Source organism: Vicugna pacos, chromosome 16 (assembly GCF_048564905.1).
Source record: "Vicugna pacos chromosome 16, VicPac4, whole genome shotgun sequence".
In the NCBI taxonomy this organism is placed as follows: domain Eukaryota; kingdom Metazoa; phylum Chordata; class Mammalia; order Artiodactyla; family Camelidae; genus Vicugna; species Vicugna pacos.
Genome location: NC_133002.1, coordinates 51,588,738 through 51,613,105, shown reverse-complemented (window position 1 = coordinate 51,613,105; position 24,368 = coordinate 51,588,738). Strand labels below are relative to the sequence as shown.

At 48.7% G+C, this 24,368-nt stretch overlaps 1 protein-coding gene and 1 non-coding gene across 3 annotated transcripts in view; both read left to right on the top strand.

The window, feature by feature from the left end:
• PRKCA (protein kinase C alpha) overlaps nt 1-24,368 on the top strand; it is a 358,338-nt gene that overhangs the window by 295,169 nt on the left and 38,801 nt on the right. For both annotated transcript variants that reach the window (XM_015235211.3, XM_072939443.1), the window contains 5 exons: nt 13,693-13,830; nt 14,774-14,947; nt 16,871-16,962; nt 19,135-19,197; nt 20,100-20,238. In XM_015235211.3, the coding sequence (XP_015090697.1) occupies nt 13,693-13,830; nt 14,774-14,947; nt 16,871-16,962; nt 19,135-19,197; nt 20,100-20,238 (606 nt within the window). The remainder of the gene's footprint in view (nt 1-13,692; nt 13,831-14,773; nt 14,948-16,870; nt 16,963-19,134; nt 19,198-20,099; nt 20,239-24,368) is intronic.
• TRNAA-AGC (transfer RNA alanine (anticodon AGC)) lies at nt 14,146-14,218 on the top strand. The gene has a single exon. It is a non-coding gene; the product is annotated as a tRNA-Ala (tRNA).

Genomic DNA, 24,368 nt, shown 5'->3' with positions numbered 1-24,368 from the left:
GCAGACAGGAGTCGGAGGTAGGGCCCTTCTAAAGCCATGTTAGGTGCATCTCAAAGCATCTCAGCCAGTCCGGAGACCTCGGAACCTAGAGGATTCAAGCCAAGATTAGGCAACTCTATCAGAGAAGTGCAGGAGAAAGGCACGCTTCAGCTTCCTCTGAGGTTCTTTCCAACCCCAGGATTCCAGTAAGGATGTTTTTCTTGCTCTTGGTAGTTCCCTTTAATCTTGACATGGATTAAGATCTCTAGCCTAAAATAGAGCTTTTGGGGATTGGAAAAAGATGGCCTATTTAGAGAATCATTATAAATAGACGTTGTGATTGCAGATTTAAAGGACCATAATTATAAGATGTAATAGAAGATAGTCGGTTCAGACCTGTCTGAAAGAGATGTGAAATTCACAGTTTGACCAGCATCCTATCTTAGCAGCCTTCCCAGTACAAAGTGTAATCTGCTTGTCTCTGATCTCTCTGCTCAGGCTCAGGGATGTTGTGGCCCTTTCAGGATGTGGAATTTGGGGTCAGAAGATCAGCCTCTCTCTCACATTTTTTTCCCTGGAGCTGATACACGCACTGTCTCAACCTGTAGACTTGTGACTGCGTGTATAGAATTCTCCATTAAGATGGTTTCAACTTGCTCTTCTCACGTTAGTACTTGAAAAAGTAAAGTTATCCAGTCGTGGTGGGTTATTTGAGACAGAAGTTAAAAGATTACAAGAAGTATATACCTCAAGAGGAAAACTTGGTTACCTGGCATTCGGTCAACCAGAGCTTGGTTAACCAGCTGCTCGGCTTGGCTAACCAGTTCATGTTTCACCAGTAATCTCAGGCTCTTCCAGATTCTGAAGAGCCTTCTGCATCATCGAGAAAAAAATAGATTTTGTTACAAATAGCTTTAATGGTAAGAGGGTTTGGTTTTATGCTCATTTATGGAATAACAGCTATCTATGTCAAGGTAACTGGCTGTTACTATGGCAGACACTTAATTAACCGGTTCCCCAGTACCTCATCACCCCACCATATCGACTGGCCAGAAGCAAAAGAAACACACACGCATGTAGTGGAGCTGTTGACGTGACGCCATGTCTGGCCGTAGAAATGCCACGAGGAAGAAGAGGGAAGGGTCTTGGCCCCGTGTGGCTTGACACTGTTCACACGGGAAAGCGTTCCTGCCCCTGCAAGGGCCCCAGCTCCCCTGCAGCTGGCGAGCCCTGAGCAGCATCCTGCTCACCTAGCAGCATTTCCTCCCTCTCCTATCTTTTCCAGGTTTGTGACGTCCGCTCCTTGAAGGTAGTGCCTCCACCACTCTGTCCTTCTCCGTCTTTCCTTCCACAAAAACGTCCACCCTGGTTTTTATAGCCCTGCCAAGCCTGAGCCCCAAGCCGTGCGCTCCACTCTTAAGGATGTGCTGTGTGTTCTGGTGGCTTGAAAACTCACACCCACTGCTGTCCTCATCTGTGTGCTCCCGTCCAGGCGGCCACGGCCCTCCAGCCAGGAAAACCTTGTGTGTTGATCACCCAGGGAGTGGCCCAGCCCTCCCCCATCTTCAGATCAGGTTCCTTTAAAATTTTACCAAGGAAAGATTGAAATCTCCTACCAGAGATGAAAGATAAGTTCAAGTCTGTTTTGAAAGCATCAAACGAGCGGAAAGAGTGCATCTTTAAATTGACAGCACACCTTCCTTTTTGTTAATATGTATTTCTAATCACAGATTGACTCATTTTCAGTCTTACCAAGCACACATCCACATTAGCATGTAATCAGTACGGTGTTCTTACACCACGTGTGTGCGTCGATCTGGAAGGTGTAGTGTAAATACATCACGGGCTGAAATCATCAGATCGTCCTGACGTTCTTAATGCTGGCTTAATGCTACTCACTACATTTCATTTTTTGTCATTTTTTTCTATTTCTTCCCAACGCACTTAATTGTCGTAACCTAATCAACCATCCTATTCCCCCAAACGACCCAATGGAACTGTGCAACTTGCATGTAAATTATTTTAAAAATCTGGTCGATTGTCATTTCTGACAACACCGCTGCCTTTGGGGGAGCTGGCTGGGGGGCCACGCACCAGCTGTGTTCTCAGTGCACTGCTTTTGTTAATCATTAAAATCGGCTGGGGATTGTTACAGCACATTCGTGTTGGAACCAAGAGGGGAATTTAATCACTCAAATACTTGGGTGGAGAATTTGCACGGGAAAATCCCACCCCCTTCCCTAAGCTAGCATCAACAGATAATAGACTCTCAAAAACACTGCACTAAAGAAAACATCTAAATAATGTTTTACCATCTCTCATCTTTAAAACTTGTATGTGACACTACAAATATGTCCCCTGGAGGGGCCACCAGAGGTTAGCAGCCCTGAGTTATTGGAAATGAGGAAGAAGAAAAATACTCTTTGAGTTTTCACAAATCTTACAGAGTGTGGTAACTGTCATGTGTGAGAACGTCTGCCTTTCAAGACTCCTCTTGTCACTGCCCTCCTGTTGTTTGTTCTTTAAAACCCTGTCACACGATGTGTTCAGTGTGGAGACACGTCTCCAGAAGTCGGCCACTCTTGAGTACACTGAGCCCCTGGGCGATTTCTTCCCTCAGAGTAAAAACATTGTGCGTCCTCGGAGCAGGCAGACACCTCTTGACCATTCCAGGACATGGAGACGGTGCCTGCTTAAAAGCAAATAAATCACCCATCACCTGATACCTTGTCCTTTCAGAGGACACCTCTCCTCTGATGAAATGAACTCACCCTTGGGTCCACAGATCCTAACTGTGACCCAAACCCAAACATGTCTTGCCTGTGTGGAGCAATGTGCCTGTACAACATGGTTTTGTCTCTGCTACTGTGGGAAATTTTGTTACTCCAGGGACAAATAATATACGTATTTTAGGGCTGTATTTCCCAACATGTAGGAAAAGCTGGTGAAAAAAAAAAATGTGGCTGGAAAGGGAATTAGAGAAAACACAGAAAAAAGGATTAGGGCAAGGGCTTCACCTCCCTGGGTCCCCTCCTGGCAGGTAATGGTGGTCCCTCCAGCCCCGGGGAGGGGCTGTCCCCGCTTTGCCCCCCTGCTGGACAGCGCCACTCTCAACTGTCACCCCCAAGGAAGCAGCACTGGGTGGTGGCGAAGCGCCAGGCTGCCTGAGTTCAAATCCCAGCTCCACCAACCCCGAGATGTGTGGCCTGGGGCCACTTAGCCCCTCTCTCTCCCCTCAGTTTCTCCATCTCTGAAATGGGGCTGGTTAGAGTACATCCCTCCTCGGTTGTTCAGAGGATTAAAGGGATAAATATAAAAAGTGCTTACAGCAAAGCCTGGCTGCATAAGTGTTTGCTGCTGCTGTTCCTCTCAGCATCCTCCCTACTTCCCAGCCCCAGGGATCGCCAGGTCGGGGTCCATCCCTCGCGGAAGAGCCGCTGGGCATCACTGTTTTCTGAGAAGCCATCTCCAATTTAAAGGAACCACTCGCCTCCCAGTTGGGAGACCCCGGTTTGCATTCCGCACCCTTCGTAGGGGAACAGCGCCCCCACCAGCCCGCCCACAGCAGTGCCGCGAGACCGTCCCGAGTTCACTTAAAAATAGGATCAAGAGGTGCCGGGCAGCAGGCCTTTTTCAGCACGCTTCGTGTTGAGCATGGTTTTTATGTTTCCTGTGCCTTTGTTTGTGGGTCTCAGAGCAAGAAACAGATTATCCTCCCTGAGAAGGAAAATATCCCCTGTATGCGGGAAGTTCACCCTGACCCGGGCAGTGGAGGTGGGGGTCCACCCTGGCCCGGGCAGTGGAGGTGGGGGTTCACCCTGGCCCGGGCAGTGGAGGTGGGGGTCCACCCTGGCCCGGGCAGTGGAGGTGGGGGTTCACCCTGGCCCGGGCAGTGGAGGTGGGGGTCCACCCTTGCCCGGGCAGTGGAGGTGGGGGTCCACCCTGTCCCGGTCAGTGAAGGTGGGGGTTCACCCTGGCCTGGGCAGTGGAGGTGGGCTTCCCTGCTCACTCACAGCTCTTCTCAGAGCAGCATTGCAGGCTCAGGAACCAATCTTCTCCTTGTGGCTTTTTCTGAAAATAGACTTGTCAGTAATCAGTCCATGGCCAGCCCCCGGGGACCCTTGGTCTCTGTTGATGGAGAAGAAACATGCTGGAGGGGCTCTGTCCACAACTCCAGCTGGTGGGCACGGGTGGGCAGCCAGCTTGGCACAGGACTGATGGCTTTGAGGGTGGGGAAAACCATGATTTCATTCCTTATGGGATGTGTTCCTTTTGTGACCCACACTTCCCCAGGTCCCAGCAGCCTGTGGGGACCTGTGGGGTCACAGTAAGTGAATTTGTTTACATTTTACTGGCGCTTCCCTGGCCTGTTGACACAAGGCCCCCATCCACTTCAGAGGCAGGGAACACCCTCTCCCCCAACCTCATGCCCACACACCCTCCCCCAAGCTCCTCCTCAAAGGCCTCCTCCCGTCCTGGAGACCAAGACTCTGTTGGCAAATGCCCTGGGCTGCTCGGCCATGTCCCCTGGGGGCAACTGGGACCCCCCCACCCCCACACCCATCATTCATGAGAGGTCCTCCTAGTCCCTTTGTGTCATCTCTGCTCCTCTCTGCCACTTCCTTGAAGAGGAATCTTCCTTCTGATGCTGCAGCCTTGGCAGCCGCTCCTGAGTAGAAAGGGAGTGTTCCCCACCCCGGAGGAGATTGGGGATCTTAGTCCATTTTACAGATGGAGAAACTGAAGCCTCGGAGAGGTCAGCACTACCGGAACCCATCCTCTTATCCACTTTGGTGGGCCCCAAATCCACCATTCACGTTACCCTCAAGCTTCCCCATCAGCCGATTCCCACAGTGGAGGGGGGCTGTCGGAAAACAGCTCAGAACCGCCCAGAACCGCGCAGCTGCCGCCAGTCTTGGAAGCAGGTGTCCCATCGAGCTATAATTAGGTCCCTCTTTTTTAAAAAACAAAACAAAAAACTGGTGCTGTTTAAAAACACTCAGTGAAGATGGGATAAAATCAACGATTATGAAAATTTTGTGCTAAATTTAATTGCAGTTGGCCCCGTTTTCAAAATGCTTGCTGCTGTCAATTAGAGGTGTTTTAGGAAAAGAATTTTAATTGAATAATTGAGCAAACGTATTCAGCATTTTGGGGAAAAGATCATAATTTTTTTGTTGTTGTTTTTGTTTTTGTTAACCTCCGTGAGGATAAAGTTTCAGGTCAAGGTGCCCGGTCCTGCCCACCTTTCCTGCAGCAGCTGAAGGGCAGTGGAGTCAAATGTCTGGAACTTTCCCCAGGGAGCTAGTTTTGGTTTGGGTTTTGTTGTTTCAGAAGCTGATGTGATCATTTAGCTCCAATTGAATTTCCCCAGTGGTGGCTTCTTCATTGAATTCTGCCCTCATGTGACTATCATTTTGTTATTTCCCAGATTATTCTGTGCTTCTGCCTTTAAGATAAACACAGCAGCCCTCTGGGACCACCCCAGGATCCCTCTCAGCCTTCACTGCCTGTCTTGCATCTGTGACTTACAAAGTCTGGGTCCAGACAGGGCTTTGGGAAGAGATTCAGGAGACAAGAGACGTCTAGAAGTGGTTGGGGTTTTGTTTGTTTTCCAGAAATCACGCCATGATTCTAAAACACACTCCGGCATAGGTACACATTCTGTAAGCATCACGCAAAGGCCCAGCTCTCATGTGAGAGACTTGAATCATCCTCTATAAAGGCAGAGCTGGAAGGATAGAATTTGGGTCTTGTTTGTGCCGTTTCGCAGCGTTTATGTGAACTTTACCTCTGCGGGCCAGAGTAGTAAACCTTGGGTGTGTTTCTGCTTAAAGATCCCAGTCAAAATGCAATTGATCCAGAAAATAATGACCACAAGAGGGCAGTCAAGATTTGCAAATAAAAGATTCCATGAAAACCTGCACCTGCACCCAAAAGATAGCGACGAATTTGTGCCTGCATCTCTTTACTTTTTGACGGACATGAGGGTGGGGTTACCATTTTGTGCTCCCAGTTGTTTTTAGGAAACAACTGTGCTCCCTTGATTTTAGGAACTCATTGTGAAGCTGCAAGGGTAAGATGCCCAGGGTTCCTCGAGGTCCCAGAGGTTCCTTCAGGCTACTTTGGCTTTCTCGAGCCCAACCCATTTCACGTCTGCTCTGTGTTCTTAGCGCAGAGAATTTCCCACTTTTAAGCTGGCAGCCTGGAAAGCCATTTACTTTGATCGCATCGTGAGTTCATCCGGCTCCTGACCCCGCCGCAGCCAACATAAAGCCAGCTTGGCGTTAATCCCAAAGGGGAGCATTTTTAGCAGAAAAGGGATACAGGTTTCAAAAAATTACTAAATGCCCAAATCCTCTGACAATAACCACAGCCATCTCTGCGGCCATTAGGCCTTCCTCCAGGGTGGGCTTTGGACGAAGGTGTGCTTTCTAGTAAAAGAAAGACAGCCTTTTTCCAGATGGAAAAACTTAGAAATGATAAAGATTCTGGTCCCAGATCCTCACATGAGTCTGGACTCTCAGCCACTGGGGAGATGGGGACAACATCCTTTTCAGGACTTTTTTGGCAGGTGAGACCAGTAGCACGGGGACAGATCTGGGAGACGGGGGAAGGCTAGGTTGGCTGCAAAGATGACACAGCTGGACATGAGAGGTGTCTAACGCTCGGTGCAAGAAGAACCAAGAGCTTTGTACTTTCCACATCTAGCAAAGTGCTGACACGTCACGGGTCCGGTGTTCCTCCTGAGAGTATGGCTCGGTTGCCATGACAACAGAGGCCTGCTGGCTGCCTGTGAATTCAGCAGCGGCCACAGCCGTGGACAGTGGATGTGTCCATAAAAACGTTGCTCATTCAGAAAATGACTTAATGTTGTTTCCCTGAAATTTTTGCTCTGCCAACTCACTACATTGTTTGACTGCAAAACAGCTCTTTCCTGTGCTCGTAATGGAAGAGACTGAAGAGTAATTTAACTCAGGGGCATGTGAGGTTCTTAATTGTTGCTGTTCTGACAGCTTAGCAAGGAGAGATGGATGTTTTATTTAAGTCTAACTACAAGTGAGGATGAATGGTTTGGGAACCTGCATGGTACAGGGCAAGAATGTGCAGACTACAGCCCACGGGCCAAGTCCTGGCTGCTGCCTGTTTTGTAAATAAGGTTCTGTTGGAACACAGCCAGGCTCATTCTTCCATCCACGTAGCTCTCACACCCCAACGGCAGAGTTGGTAGTCACGACAGACACCATATTTGGCTGGCAAAGCCAAAAATATCCACTACCTGTCCATTTACAGAAAACATCTGCCTACCCTCGATATCGGAGGATGAGCACTGAATTCAAAAACCGGAGTTCTGGACTCAGAGGCCAGGGAGGAAAATTGATTTAGACACATCAGCTGATCCCCCTGGGCGTCAGCCTCATCATCTGTAACAGGGGTGGCCGTGATTAGCTTATTTCCAGCTTCCTTTCAAAGACTAAAAGCTCCCTCTCCTTCATGCCATCCCAGACGGGGCCGCTCTCAGCGCAAGGGAATGGTCCTCTGCGGGGCGACCCTCTGCAGGGTCCTGTTTCAGGGACCGGTTAGAGGAAAGAAGCATCCTTCTCTTCCCCCTGCACGGCAGTCACGGCCCAGCTCAGCGGCCCTGGGTAGCAGCGTGAGCTTTCTGGACAGTAGCATGTTCACCTGGGCTGTAGGCAGGTCTGCCCTTCTCGAAGACCCTTCTCTGGCTGACGGTCTCTGGCTCTGAGGCCCTCCCTGCAGTCGAATGATGCACACCTGTGATTTGCTGGTCACCTGTGATTCCCGACGCTAGGTGAAAACTGCGATGGGCAGGTGTCGACGCAGGCGTGTGGCAGGACTCACCTGGCCCCACGCCTCCCCGGGTCGCAGTTGCAGATTGGACTGTGTGACCGAAAAAAATGCTGTCAGAAGGAAGGGGGATGACTTCAGGGGTTTGCTTACCTAAGAATCACTGTTAAGCTCTCTTCCAAGACTGCTCTCCACATTGTGGAAGTGAAGATGTGCTTTTGTTTTGGCATCTGATATAAAACACATCCGCCAAGCCCGATGTGAGAAAGAAGTGCTTTTAGAGATTCCGAGTGCAGAATTAGACACGGGACCCAGAAGAAACCAAGACTGTGCCTTCAGGAATTAGCTGCCCTGACTCTTTGGGTTTCCTCCTCTTCTCTCTGACTTTCTGTGCTCAGATTTGAACGTCTCGCCTTGTGCACCAGTCTTTGCAAACCAGTACCTGGCAGTTCCACGTCAGGAAACTCTCCTGGGGAGATCTGGGACGTAGGTAGAGACTTGGACGACAAAATTCTTCATCTGCATGTAGATGACAGTGAAAATTAGAAGCAACCTAAGTGTCCAACAATAGGGAAATGGTTAAATCCCCTGCAGTGGAGTATCATCACGCAGTCACTAAAATCAGGCGGTGGAAGTGCTTAGAAAGCTTCTCATCATACAAAGGGAAAAAAAACAGGTTACAAACAATAGAAATCTGTGTATGTCAAATAAGAAACTATGAAGAGAAAGGATTAAGAGCATATCCACTGAAGTATTAACAGTAGATATCTCTGGGTGATAAAATAATAGGTATTTTAAATTGTTTTCTTTTTCTTTTTTTTTGACTTATCTATGTCTGTCAAATTTTCTAAAATGAACATGTGTTACCTTTACAACAAGAAGCAGCACTGATGCAGAAATTATTTAGAAGCAATAACTCTGCCTTTTTAAAAATTTTATGTTTGAAGGAATTTCCTTCCCTCTGGACACATTCATCCATTCATTCTAAAAGTATTTGAGGGTCACCGTGCCCCAGGTTCTCTCCTGGACCCCAGAGATACATCCGTGAACAGAGCAGATGTGGTTCCCACGCTCCTTCAGCAGAGAGAGAAAGAGAAATATATAAGCAGGTAGTGAGAAAAGCTCGAGGGACGACAGGGGGCCGGGCTGAAGCCTCTGGGTCACCGGAGCAGAGATGGGGGAACGTCCCTGTCCGTCTGGGTCAGAGGAAGCGGAGAGCGCAAAGACCCTCAGGCAGCAAGCGTGCTTGGCGTGTTCCAGAGGATGAGAAATTCTCTAGCCAGAGAACAGCAGGCATTTTATTTACTGTGACTGAGACCCAGGAGGCTGTAATGCCCACTAAGTAGCATCGTTTTAACCCGTTGCCCGGTTACTGAGTAGGCGGTAATAGATGTCGTGACTCGTGGCTCGTTAGAAGTACGCAGGGCAGACTCTGTTAACGGTGCCGTTGAAAACGCCTTCCTTTGTGGTTGACTTCTGAAACCATCTGATTTCTATTAGCTAACGTCGCAGTGGGTGCAGCTGAACACGTCACCTTAGAGGCGAGATGCTGCGCTGAGGTCCTGGGTTACATACGGCATAGCTGCTTCTGTTACCAGTGCCCTGCTTTATGGAACAGCACCGAAGCGCCATCAGTCTTATGTTGCCGGGGATGTTCAGTTAAGCCCTGAAAACAGAATGTGTTTATTGTAGACGAAGTTTACAGTCATCTGTCTGTTCCCATGTCCGTTCATTGCTGGCCTTCAGAATCTGAGAAAGTAGGAAGAACCTTCTATTGTCACGTTCATCTCTTTACACTTTGCAAACATCTGTGATAAAAACCTTCACCAAAGCCACGTCTTTCTTTTATACTAGGAAATACTTTGTTATTGAAAAGACACTCACAAAATAGGTACAGATGGACACATCTGCAATGGAATATAATTAAACATTAAAGCTCACTTCAGAGGGTTACCCAAAGGTCCCGTGGTTACAGGACAGACCCACTGGGAGCCTCCGAATTATGTCTGAGACTCTACATTCTTAGTGTAGGAGGATCTTTGGGCTTGGATTCCTTCTGAAGATAAGTCAGCACCTCTTAGAAGAATTGCTAGGCGGGGTGCTGTTGTGTTAGAGGCGGGCAGTTTAGGAATGTACGCTTCCTCGTATTTTCCTCGTCCATTTTCCCACGTACCAATACCAGTATGTGTAATAATTACACAGAATGCAAACGTTGCAGAAGATCTGTGGTGTTAGGCTAAGCCGTTTGGAATAGCCACTCCTGCAGGTCAGAATGCAGCTCAGAGTTGCAAGTGGTCCAGCCTAGTGGAAAATGAATGTCTCCCGAAATTCCCATCCCCCCATAGATACACAGCATCACGATTTGGTACACCCTCCTCTTGACTTTAATTTGAAACCCCTGGTCCCCAACAGGGAGCTGAATGTGGAGAGCCCCCCAGCAGTCCACACAGACACCGCAGACACAGGCGTCCGGCACATAGTTCGTCGCCAACCTTTGAGAAGGAATCTGAATTTGCAACAGTTGAGCTCACTTTGTGTGATTTGCTTTGTAGAAATGCCGTGAACCCCTTCAGCGGTGGCAAACTGTTAGGGCTTTTCAAGAATACATCTGTTGTGTGAAACGAGAGACGTGCTGGTTGCTAGTAACTTTTCCGACGGGGAGGCACTGCCCGCTCTCACACCCTAGTCATCACTTAGCACCAGACTTGGCCTCGTGCTCATCTGCCACCCTTCAAGGAACCTAAGGAGCCTGGATTCTGAGTTGTTTAATCATAGCCAGTAACCCACGCTGTGTTCTAGTCTAACTGAAAAAAAAAAAGCCATGTTAAGACTTCAATATTTGAAGTCCCTTTATTTTGCAACACTGTGTCGTCACTTCCAGTTATTTCCTCCTTACAGGCTTTCTGTGCCATTTTAAGAAGTCGAGATCTCTTTTTGCACTAGCTAGCCCTAACCCAGCCTCGTAGGGGGCTGCAGAGGATTCTCTAGAAATCAGGGTGAGCAGTTGGAGCTGAGACTGCGGTCAGGGAGCAACTGTGTGCCAGGGGCCCGAGGGAAGCACAGTGTCTCCTTCCTGGGGCAAAGGAAAGAGGACCAGGGCGAAGGGTGTGCTGTGAGGTGCTGGGATGGGTGGCAGCTTTCAAAAAGGAGTCCTCATTTCATCTTCAGCGTCGCCCAGGGATGCAGAGGTCTTGTCATCACCATATTACACATGAGGAACCCGAGACCCAGAGAGGCGGTGTAATCTGCCCGGAGTCACACAGCAAACGTGGGTAAGGCCATGATTTGATCCAAGCTCTTTAGACTCCAAGTCCGGGGCTCTTACCAGAGTTGCCATTGGTTTATATGATCACTGAAAGTTGCTGAAGGTGGAAACGGTCTTGGGACCATTGAGTCTAAGGGAGAAACAGTCTTAATTGTCTCAGACTAGCATGTTTCAAACTTCAAGCGTGTACAGGAATCACTTTAGGGTCTTGTTAAAAAAGCATGTTCTGATTTGGTAGATCTGGAATGGGGGCTGAGTCTGCCTTTCTGACAAGCCACCGGGTGATGCTGATACAGCTGGTCCACGGACCACACTTTGAGTAGCAGGGATGTAGATCGAGGTACCTTTGCACTGCAGGTTCTTCAGAGGAGAGGCTATTTATTGACCTGGTTTCCCCAGGAGCTGGCCCCATGTCTGGGGCATGATGGACGCACAGATATTTGTAGAATAAACGATACCATATTCTAAACTCCCACATGAGGACCCGTGAGTCCAGGCATAGTTGTGTGCTGAGCAAAGACTCTGTGCCAGGGCTGCCTCCACTAGGCCCTCCTGAGAAAGTGGAGGTGAATAGAAGAAAAATGAGGTACCAGGCACTGAGCCCTTGCTGGGTACCAGTTACTGTGTCAGACGTTCTCACATCCACTCCTCCCGAGAGCCCGGTGGAGAGGCCGGCAGAACCATCCCGTCTTGCAGATTGTGGACCAGAGGCTTGGCGTGGTTAAGGGACTTGTCCACGGCCACACACACAGGGCGATGAGGTTGGGATTCAAGCCTCGAACTCTGGGCCGCCGCTCTCTAAAGAGGAAAACAAACGTCATCAAGGCTGAGAGGGCACCCCACCTGTGGCGGGGGCGGGGGGCTTCTCGGGAGGGTGGCATCTCTGCAGTCCTCGCATCTCCATCCCATCAGCTGCTGCTCAGAGCTGAGCCTCCATCAGCTTTCTTTATGTGGCTGTTCAAGACGAGAGAGATCGAACTCAAGATCTGAGCTTTATCGTTATCAGCAAGGAGGATTACCAGCGGGCTGATACCCTCACATCCGCAGCCCCAGGTGATGTCCTCGCTCCCCTGAATCTCAAGCTTCAGGAGACATCCGGCTTTTCAGTCTCTGTGGTGGGATTCCCGTTTGCTCCCTGCCCCTGGCAGGGCATCTGGCTGGGCCAGGTTGTGTGTGCGTTGCTGTAAGTGAAGGATGTCAGCGCACTCATTCTGACGCCTCCGTGGGTTTGCCGAAAGCTCTGCCCTCAGGCTCTCAGCCTCAGCTTTCTCCCTGGTACATCGATTTTTGTTTGCACTCCTGATGAAGTCTGAATTACATTCATGACGACCGGAGTTCTGTCAACGGCATACGAGCCAGGAAGGGCAGGTCTATTTGTCCTGCTGGGAGGCCGGTTGCCAAACAGTCCATCAAAAAGCTCAGAGGAAGAAATGGTCAGTGTAGAGGTCAGTGCTGCTCTGAAGTCAGAGATCCCAGCCGGGTCTGGGGCCGGCAGGTCCTCGCATCAGAGGAGTGTCCCTGCAGAGAAACTCTTCCCAGGGCCTGGTTTCGGCTTGCCGGCTGGACTAGCCAGGCGGGCGTGGCCTCTGGGGAGGGTCACTGTGTGGCCGACCTACCTCCCTGCGCTTCCCTGTGGCTGCCCCAGCCTGACCAGTGACGGCTTGAGAGAAGGAGCACTGATTACATGAGAACGTCCAAACGTCCAGGCTCCCTCCCACACTGTGGAGTTGAAGTGTCAGAGAAGGAAGGCGCAGGGACAGCTCGGCAATGCCACGTGAGCAGGACCACGGCACCATGGAGGGAAGCCAGCATATAGCGGCGGCCCGAATTGCAGCTTCACACGGGCGGAAATGCTCCTCAGCTGTTTCTAGCACCTCCGAGCAACGGGTCCATTGCATTTGAGTCTTTTTCAGACATTGTTGTGAAGGTCCTGATCAAATAAAGTTAATCTCTTTGTGTCTTTTTTTTTTAGTTAAAGTACAGTGAGTTACAATGTGTCCATTTCTGGTGTACAGCACAATGTCCCAGTCATGCATATGCAGTCATGTATTCATTTTCATATTCTCTCATGAGTTCAACTCTTGGCAAAAAAAAAAAAAAAGTCTGTTTTTCTTACTGTGCCTCTTAAAGTAGCAATACATTCTCCCCACAGCCTGTCTCTCTGGGCGACACTTAAGCTGTGCCTCTCCAGAAGACACTCCTCTCCCTGTTTGCATGGGTACAAGTGTCCTTTATGTGGATTAATCTTAAATTGGAAAATCTACAAACAAGAAGAGCATCAGTACACGGTTTATTTCTTGTATCACGTTAACTGTTGCGAAGCCCCATTTTCCCCAAGAAGTTAACTTTTACATCCCAGGATGAGAGTCACCCTTCACTTGACAGAGTCCCATGACTTGATTCTTGGTTACATTATAAAAAGAGGGGTCTGGTGAGAGGTAAGGGCAATTTTTTGCAACTTCGCAAATGTTGCCCTTAGGGTGAGTGTGAACAGAGATTTCATCACCCTCAGATTCCTTTTCTCACCGCATTCCACCTCGCGCCTTCCAGGCGGCATCAAGCTTAGTCAGGAAGTTTTCTGTCACTTTTTACCTGGGGAGAAATGGCTGATTGTTTTCACTTGTGTGCTTTTTGTTTAGAAAGCCAAGCTTGGCCCTGCTGGTAACAAAGTCATCAGTCCTTCTGAAGACAGGCGACCGCCTTCCAACAACCTTGACAGAGTGAAACTCACAGACTTCAATTTCCTCATGGTGCTGGGGAAGGGCAGCTTTGGGAAGGTAAGAGGACCGTAGTCTGTGATGTGGCCCGGCTTTTGCAGACAACATTGGGATCATTCCTGCTCTCCCTGGGGGTTCCAGAGCAGCCCTTTGGGTGTTCCTGCCCCCTGTACAAATAGCTCAGTTGTTTCCTACTTCTGTCATTAAAAACAACTGTATCGAAAAAAGTTACAGAAGGCTCACTGTGTGTCCCCATTTCAGGGTTCAGAACATTGTGGGTGCTCCAGAATGTTAGTTCAACGAATAATTTTCGCGACTAAAACTTATATATTCACTTGTAGTAAGTGATTGCAGTAATTGACAGATACTGATGGGGGAGGGTATAGCTCAGTGGTAGAGTGTGTGCTTAGCATGCACAAGGTCCTGGGTTCAATCCCCAGTACCTCCATTAAAATAAATAAATAAAAACCTAATCCCCCCTCCCGTCCAAAAAAAATAATAAAATAAGGAGAGACCAAAGTGGGTTTCTACAGCAATCAGCCTGTATGTCGACGTTGGCTTCTCTGATCCCACATCTCATGATAAATCCAGGAACTGATTCTGATCCTGCCTTTTTTTTTTTTGATTTGGTTCCTAACTTGTGAACCAGCTTATATAGGTCAGTCACGTTTTTGCTCAGAGGATGCTCCTGAAAGATGTGCATAATTCAAGACTAATCCAGATAACGTTGCGTATTCCTTTCGGCAGCCACAATAGCGCCATCGTGTGGCAACAGCCTACAGGGTCCACATCTTGAGAGCGTAGAAATTACACAGCGAGGCGGGTAGGATTTCGTTGGCAGTGATGTGCAGTATTTCAAGATCGGCACATGAAGTGGGACTTTATTGATTTTCTCACATCACGCATTTACAAATCTGAACTGTCACGTGACCTGGTTCTCCTTCCCATCCCCAGTCCCAGACGACTGTGCCGAGTTTTCAGGTTGTCCTTCATGTGTTCTCAGGTGATGCTGGCGGACAGGAAGGGGACAGAAGAACTGTACGCCATCAAAATCCTGAAGAAGGACGTGGTGATTCAGGATGACGACGTGGAGTGCACCATGGTGGAGAAGCGAGTTCTGGCCCTGCTCGACAAGCCCCCGTTCCTGACGCAGCTACACTCCTGCTTCCAGACAGTGGTGAGGACCCTGGGGGTGCATATCTGTGCCCCAGCACTCAGCGTGCCCTCAAAGCTGCCCCTAACCAGAGCGTCCTCAGGGTCTGAGTCCACCTTCCTCCCGTGAGGAAGGTTGGAAAGACATAACACGTTTTTAAGACTTAGAGATACTAAACCGTAAGTCACGGTCCTGGCTTTTTAAGACCGCTGGTCCACTGCATTGGATGGTTTGGGGACTCTATGTCACGAAAGAGTATGTTCTTGTTCAGTGCACACAGCAAGGGTTGGCAGTCTGGCCTGTTTTATATGGTCTATGAGCTCCGAGAAAGGTTAAAAAAAAAAAAAGAATGCTATTTGTGACGTGAAAATTAGATGAAATTCTGATTTCAGGGTCCATCGGTAGTTTTCCTGGGGTTCAGCCCTGCTCCTTCACTGACCTGGCATCCGCTGTTTTCAGGCTGCAAAGGCAGACTTGAGTGGTTGCAAGATACACACATGAAGCCCTCAAATATTTACTGTCTGGCCCTTCGCAGAAAAAGTTTACTGAACCTTGTCATCTAGTTCAGCTAAATAGGGGAGAAAAAAATTTGCAAAGCGTTAATCAGCCGATTATGGGACCAAGGCCAGGGCCAGGGTCCTGGCGTGGTGCTTGCAGGTAACCTACAAGAAATATAAACACTTAGACCAGAGGGAGATGTTCCCAGAGATGGGCGTTCCCCTCCTCAGCAGGCTGTCCTTTTTAAGGACTCAGTCATCAGTAGCTGTCATTGTTATGATCATCATTGCTTTCAATTTTTGTTGGCCAGAGATTGACTCTCTGTTTTTACGTCTCCCTTTAAAATCTCTCCAGAAGCGCCCCTCAATGCTTTGGAACTTTAGAATCTCCAAATGACAGGGTGGCGGGGCTGCAGAGCCAGGCGCCACCACTGCATGTCAGCCTGGCGCTGGCAGCCCGTCAGCTTCCGGCTCTCAGCAGCTCCCAAGTAGCATAGTGGAGAGGAGAGCAATATGCAAAGAAGAGGGGGAAAAAATCCCAGCCCGGATCCGGTGACTCTGGTTACCCTGATTAAGCTCTGGAAAGCTACAAAGCAGAGAAATAAAATTAAAATTAAAGTTCCTAACAGGAAAGTGAGAGACTGAAGCTTCCAGGGCTGTTTCCTGGCTGTTAGCACCAGCTCCATCATTTTTTTTTCTCTCCCTGTGCGCTACTTTAATGTTTAATAACCCCTGTGAAATGGTGATGGTTTCTGGAAGAGAGCAGAGGTCAGCTTTTACCTTTTGCTGTGCTGTTAGTCATTTCCCTGTTAAACCCCCCCCCAGTCTCCCCATCTGTCCCAGCATAGTGTCCTCATGAATATGCAGATTTTTCTCATTCTGTGATGTTGGCTCTTCATGGGGCCAACACTTAGCGTATCAGCAACGGAGAGAATCAGAAGCAATATTTGGGCATAATATGGATGCAGAAGAACATTGGATCAACCTCTCCAGGTATAGTCCCATCCCCCTCAGTAAATACTGAGCATCTATTGTTTGTAAGCCCAACCTAACTCATGAGATTTGTTCTCAGAAGCATCCAGGCAAACCTATTACTATACATTACTACTACATTGTTCCAAGACCCTGCGGATCAGACGCGCTAGTTAATATGAAATAATTGGCCCTTGTGGATTCTTCACGCCGTCCCTGACTTAGAAATGTGTCCTGGGAAGAACGCTGGAGGCCGTTCCCGTAATAGGCAGCGTACATAACCAGAGGGGCAGACACGTCAGGCTTCCCGAGGCCCTCATGCAATAGCGCTTACTGCTTGTTCTTCATCGGGGTGGGGGCTTGTGGAGGGCCCCACCGAGCAGACCTGCCAGAGCGGCCGGCGCCTTACTAACGAGAAGGCAAAGCCCAGCCCTGCGGCTGGAGGAGCCCGGCTCACGTGTCTCCCCTTGGCCTTCAGGACCGGCTGTACTTCGTCATGGAGTATGTCAACGGCGGGGACCTCATGTACCACATCCAACAAGTGGGAAAGTTTAAGGAACCACAAGCAGTGTGAGTAATTTTTTAAGTCGCTTAGTTTAGACAACACGGGACTCCCAACCTGATACTTCTGCTGGGGGAAGCCTGGAAGGGGGGGCTCTGTCCAGTTTGGGATGAAGCACTGTGACCTCCTGGTGGCAGGGGCGGGGGCAGGTTGATTGACAGGGTCCACCTCAACGTTTCCTGAGAAGAGGTTTATTCTGCTTCCAGTAAATTGGAGATGCAGGTGTCTGTATCCCCTTGCCGCCCGATTCCACCCCCCTTGATTGAGTCATTCACTCACTGAACAACTAAAGGGGCTCTGGGTGACGAGCCTTGTGGAGGGCCTGGCTGCGGAACCGGAGAGGCTGGAAGGGGCTTCAGTGGAGCTGGCAGCGTCAGGTTAAGTTTTCACAGAGCCCTCTGGCCAAGAGGAGCCAGAGGGTGGGAGGGAGGGTGGGGGCTGGTGCAAGGGGGTTATTGAAAGTCTGTGTAGAGGAGAAAGAATGGAGCTGTGATCAAGGCTTGATCTTGGAGCCAAAGAGTAGCAAGTGTCTTGGAGAAACATTCTTGAGGAAGAAAACCAGAAGTTGGTGACTGGGGGTAAGGAGAAAGGAACCTCTTTAGGTGATGCCCATTTTTAGGTTTGGGAGGGGGCAGCCATCAAGGTGGAGGTGGTTTGGAGGCAAAGTCACAAGCTCAGTTGGGAAGGTCTCAGTGAGACACATCTTGGATGCTGGGATGCAGGAGTCGGCAGCACAGGAGAGAGACGGAGAGTCATCTGTCCAGAGGAGGGACTTCGATACCTGAAAAATCATCCCATTTTTCAGGGGCCAGGAAGTCACGGGAAACTCAACAGAAGCAAATCTAAACAAACAGCTGTTTTATTCCTTTTATTCCCCTCAATGAGGATGCATAGTGGGCGTGTACCCTGATTAATCAAGTTAGCAAATGTTAATCGGGTTCTGGCCCATGTCCAGTCTAAAAGATAAATCTGAAGCACTTTTGGCGTGTGTGGGATCATCTGCCCTGGGAAGACTCACTGAAGCAGAATAGGGAATTCTTGCCGGGCAAGTTTAAAGCACGTGAAGGAGGGGAGGGGAATTCCATTTTTATTTTTACTCCTCAATTTTCCGAAATGCCTGCCCTTTTCCCCTCTCTCATGTTGTTAGTTACAAAGCATGAAAAGGCTCGGATTATAAAAGAAACTTTTGGCAACACAGAGCTGTCAAGAGCAAATAGCAGAATAGCCACCTTCCATCATGACATAGCAGACAGGTGTCTCGTTTAGAACTATTTCATTGTATTTGTGTTGCCAGAAAGCTTTTTATTTTAAAAATATAGAAAAGCATGAAAAATCATGTGACAGTCACCTCTTTTCTCCCCCCTCCACCCCCTCCCTCTCCTGTCAGTCCTCAGAGCCCCCACCCCCACCCCATTAAGAGTTCAGTCCTTAGCATTATGGGTTCTTTCTCTGCTGCTGTAAACACACGTGTTTAAGGCTCCTGGGTGTGATGTTTGCACAGGTACCTTCTGTGGCTTCTCAACTTCAAAGGCTCCTAAACACTATGCACATTTTAAAACATCCTTCAGCATTTGTTTAGAACTTCAGATATTAACCTATCAACAATTTGGAAGTGTGACGGCAGTAAGTAACTGCTTTTTTATTATGAATTATTTCAAAGGGTGCACTCAGGTAGGAATCACGGTGTGTGTCCCACTCCTCCCAGCACTAGCTGGATGAATAAACTAGCTGCAGAGTTCCTCACACCCCATCCTTTGTCTGCCAGGACATAACTGTATTTTCAAACACTAACGTGTTCTGTCCATGACTAGGAGAGTGGAAATCCGCTCCAATCTACCGTAGTCCTGACAGACTCTCCTAGCAGACAGCCACTCTTTAAAAGATCATATTCAAAATTTCTCTTAAGCAGTGCATGACCTGCCCACCCACCCCCAGACAAGAAGCACTTGTTTGTGGACAGGTAGTAATGCTGCTTCATTGGTTTGATTAGCTGTATCATTCCTTGGGGAAGTTGGAGTCACAAAATGGCAGAGTTGGAAGACGTGTATAGGGCGGTGCATTCTCTGACAGTCCTGGCTCTTCCATTCCTGTACATTTTCAGCGCCTGATCTTGAGGGTAAAAAGTACCCCGGAGTCCAGAGGAAGCAAGCCAGCGACCTGACAAGCATTTTCTCTTGCAGATTCTACGCAGCAGAGATTTCCATCGGGCTGTTCTTTCTTCACAAGAGAGGAATCATTTACAGGTGCGTATCAAAGCTCGGCTGCCCGCAGCACGGTTGAGAGTTGTGCTGGACCTCTGGACCTCTGTGGGCTTGTGGTCCTGTGATGAGGACTTAAAACACGGAATTGATAACCCCCGAAGCCACAGAGACCTGCTGGGACCCACCATTCTCTGCAGCCTCCAGGCAAATCCGAACCACCTTGTGATTTCTGGACCTCAAAAGATTTTATATCTCGTTTCTGCTTTCCCCAAGGAAACATGCTTCTCTCTCCCCCGCCAGCGTGTTCCTCTGCCTTTTATTTGGCATGGAGGTCAGGGACCAATGGAAAACTGAATTTCTGTTGTAGATGCTTAGCAGAAGAACACGGGGAGCAGGGGAGAGGCAAGAGGAAATGACTGAATTAAATTCCTCCAGTCGTGAAAGTCTGGCACCAGTGAAGGGAGAATGTCTTCGGTGGTAACTGAAAAGTAATTAAAAGGCCATACAGCACTGGGCAGGATGGAAAGAACACGTATGACCCAATAAGGATGTTCTAAGCCCAGGATTTTGCAAACCTGGTTGTGTGTCTGAGCCTCTCTGTGTCTGGGATCCTGATAAACTGAACGACTGGGATCTCCTCAGACCCTCTAAATTGGAATCTCTAGTGATTCACCTGCCCAGCCCAGGCTGGGAATCACCAGTTCGGTCATTTAGTCATTCATTCAGTCTGCATTTTTTAAGTACCTACTGTATGCTAAGCACAAGTTAGGCTCTAGAGATTGAAAAATAAGTAGATACTAATTCCAGGTCCCCATGCTCCTGGGACCTGTAGCTAATGTGCCACTGAGATGGCAGCCGCTCAGACGCGCCTCTACCTCACCGGCTGCAGAGCAAACCATGTCCTGTTGTGGGAAGGACACTGACGCGCTCCCGCTCTCATGCAGGGACCTGAAGTTAGATAACGTCATGCTGGACTCGGAAGGACATATCAAGATTGCTGATTTTGGGATGTGCAAGGAACACATGATGGATGGGGTCACGACCAGGACCTTCTGTGGGACTCCAGATTATATCGCCCCAGAGGTAGGACCCCAATTCTCCTTTGTTTCAGTGCTTTCAAACTACAGACACAGCTCCCTCGTGGGACAGAGAGTCATCCGTGAGTCACTCCGTTGATGTGTGTGGAGCAGACATAGAAAAAGAACGCATGAGAGCTCCTCGCGTGTAGTAAGGATGTGTCTCGTCTCATGGAACTTCCGTTTTTGTTACGTGCGTGCAAGGTGGTTGCTAGGGCAACTGTATGTCTTACATGGGCAAACCAATTTCAGGACCACTGTGGGGCGGGGAAGCAGGGGTCTTGCTTGTGAGGGTACTCTTCGTGGAAACAGTGGGTCAGAAGGTGGTTCCGATGATGACTTTTTAGCAAAATCAGAGTGATTTTGTTTGTTCTGTTATTGTTTATTTTTATTGGTGTTTAGCTGATTTACCATGTTGTGTAAGTTTCAGGTGTACAGCAAAGTGATTCAGACATACATACATGCATCTATGTAGATTCTTTCTCAGATTCTTTTCCATTTCAGGTTATTGCGAGATACTGAATAGAGTTCCCTGTGCTATCCTTTGGTTTATCTGTTTTATATATAGTAGTACGTATCTGCTCATCCCAAACTCCTAATTTATCCCCCCATTTCCCCCTTGGTCACCTAAGTTTGTTTTCTCTGCAATCAGAGTGGTCAGTGATCTAAGCGGCACACAGGAGTAGATCGTGGCATCTAAGCTAGGAAGAGCACGTCCGTGTGGCTCTAAGCAGAGTGGCTCCAGGATTTGTGAGTTTACAGGAGCAACCATGCTGCTTCGTCTTTGTTATGACATGTATTGAGCAATCTTCTGCCTATTTCACGAAGCTCCCTGCATGCCAGTGATTGGGTGGGTTATAACCCTGGGTCCCCATGTAGCCAACGTTCTGTCCACACACAGCCCTGCGGATGACAGCGTCTATTCCCCACTGAGGTCCATCGTGGCGGAGGGTGATGGACTCCAAGTTAGACCAACCTTGAGCTCTTTGCAGAGCTCTCCTCTTGTCTGTGGGTGGCTTTACACAATTTATTCAACCTACTGCCTCATGCATTTATCTCTGAGGCAGTAGCAATAGTCCAAAAGACATGAGCTTGGAAATCAGACAAAGGTCGGCTTCGATCCTGACTGTATTATTTACAGGCTGTGGGAACTCAGGCAAGTTACTTAACCTCTCTGAACCTCCGTTTCTACAGTGGCAAGTCAGGGACAATACTCTCCTCCTTGTAGAGTTGCGGTGAGGACTCAACGTGCCTAATACAGTGTTTTGTACCTGGTAAACCCTCAGTCATAAGCAGTATTCCAAAAGCGAAGCTGATTTTCATTCCTTTGTTAAGGGCTTTTTTTTGGCTTATTATATTCTTAGACAGTGTGGAAACAGAGGCTTAGAACGCTTTCTTAGAAACTTTAATTCTGAATTACATGGTCAAAGATGACATGTTATCTTGGATACATAATCTATTGGGGGTTTTGCCCCCTGAGAACTCACACATTAGTATCTCCTGGCATAACATGAGATTAAATAGTCATATTTTTCAAACATGACGGCTAGAGAGATGCTGCAGTACAAAATACAATCTCCGGGTGCAGTATTTATTGTGAAGCCTTCTACGGGCTGACAGGTATTAAACAGGCTGTGATTATGAGCTGTACCAGCTTTGCTGAACACCCACCAGATGCTGTAGAAGCTCGCTGGCAGGGAATGGCAGCAGTTTTAGGAATAAAGGTGGCTTTGAACTTCATCTCCATTAAGACCAGGTCTCCGCTGATCAAACACATAGTGTCCCATGTTCAGTAACACCGCAGCCGTCTGATATCCCCAGAGATGACAGCATTTCACGTTAAGTGAAATTTTACGAATAACTGAAGTTTCTTTTTTTCAAGGCTCCTCACTGTATTAATTTCGTATTGCTGCCCTAACAACCGTCAACCTAGTGGCTTAAAACAATACAAATTTATTATCTTACGGTTCTGGAAGTCAGAAACCCAAAATCAGTCTCCCAGGGTTAATGTCAATGTTGGCAGAGGGCTGCGCTCCCTTCAGCAGCTCTGGGGAGAATCTCTGCCTTTTCCAGTCCCTGGGGATTTTCTGCAGACCCTGATTCATGGTGCCGTCCTCTGTCTTCTGTGCCAGAAGCATAGCATCTTATAATCTCTCTCCCTGCCTTTTCTAACCCTTACCCTCCAGCCTGCTGCTCATAAGGAGGGTTGTGACTACATGGGATTCACCCAGATAATCGAGACCTATCTCCCCATCTCAAGGTCTTTAACTGAACCACGTCTGAAGAGTTCCTTTTACAGATTCTGGGGATTCGGACGTGCCTGTCTTTGGCGGAGGGGGCATTATTCAGCCTGCCACACTCACGGTGGCCTTCTCTCTAACTACAGTACGTGATAACCTCCCCACTTTCCTCCACCAAGTACACCTGAACATGCTTCTAACATGTCTTGGTAACTCTGGGCCCTTTTTCTTCTTAACTTGAACTCATTTGTGTGTATGTTTCTTTCGTTCTGTGCAACTTGACCACACGTGTAGGTTCACATCTCCACCGCCAAGTCGAGAGGCAGTACGGCTCCGTCCCTGCAGCAGCCCCTCCTGCTGCACTTTTACAGCCACCCCCGCCTCCCTCCTGCCCCACATCCCTGACCCCCAGCAGCCACTGGTCTGTTTTCCATTCTAAAATGCTGTCATTTCAAGAGTGATCTATGACTGAGTCATACGGTATGTAATCTTTTGAGATTGTTTTTCCCCCCCGCTGGGCACTTTCCAGAACTGCAGTCGTGATTGCTGAGCACCGCTCCTACCACTTGGTCACACTGCTTAAATCCTATGCCTTCGCTTCCTCCGCCTGTAAAACGGCCATACTAGTGTCTACCTCATACGGCGCTTGGCTGTAACTTGGAGTATTGTCTGTCGAAAGGCAGGTTGGTCCTGCCGCTGTTACAGTTCACGTGACTCACTTGCCACATTGGATTGGGAACCTCTTGCAGCCTTCTAGAAGCCTCTCCTAGAAGATTCTGGCCATTGCTCTCTTCCTGGTCATTTTGTTCGGGGACAGCAGAGGCTAGGCTGGCCTGCAAAAGACGCTTGGAACTGAGAAGTTGATTGTTATTTAGAAGATTGCACCTGCATGGGGCTGGCCGTGTCACACCAGGAGCCTGAGGACCTGCTGTCAGAGGGAGGGAGGCTGGGAACACTTGTCAGAGAGGAGGATGCTGGGAACACATAGTCAGAGAGAGGGATGCTGGGAACACCTGTCAGAGAGAGGGATGCTGGGAACACTTTCAGTGGAAGGGATGCCGGGAACACATAGTCAGTGGAATTCTGGGAACATCCTTCAGAAAGAGGGATGTTAGGAAGACCATCAGAGAGAAGGATCCTGAGAATGTCTGTCAAAGGGAGGGATGCTGGAAACACGTAATCAGAAAAGGGGATTCAGGGAACAGGCCGTCAGAGAGGGATTTGTGGAAAATCAACTCTGGGCCTCTTAATACACACGGGATAACATGTTTTGGTTCTGACTCCCCTCAGTTTCTGCAAGCCTTCATCCCTCTCCTTATATCCTCTGTGCAAGCAGTAATACAGGGCGTGCCCTCCACTTATCGGGTATCCACTATGTGCCAGGCACCTGTAGACTTTCTTCTGTTAGTCCTTGTAACAAACCCCGCAGAGGAACATGACGTCGGGCTCGCGTTTCAGATGACGTGCCTGAGGCAGTGAGTAATGGTCTAAGGCCACGTAACTGAAAAATGCCAGAAGCAGGCTTCAACCCCAGGCTCAGGCTGTCTCCAGACCTTTGCACTGCCCACTACACTAAACTACGCAAGCTCTTAGCAACTCACGCATTCAGAGAGCATTCTGCACACTTGCGGTGCCAAGCATGGCTCTGCGTGGGGTACAGAAACAGATCACACCGGAGCCTTGCCCTGGAAGTGCTTGCAGTTTAGAAGAGGTGACACAAACAGGAGCCAAAATCTATATTTAGATCCCAGGTGACTTTCGTTGAAAACTCAGCTACACTCCTTTGGGAACTCAATCGATAATAACTGAGATTGTCTCGCGTTTTGCAAGCATTTTCTTCATAAGGTCCAGGAATGTGGCAGATTTCACCAGAGGAATAATTGCGATGTCGAGAATG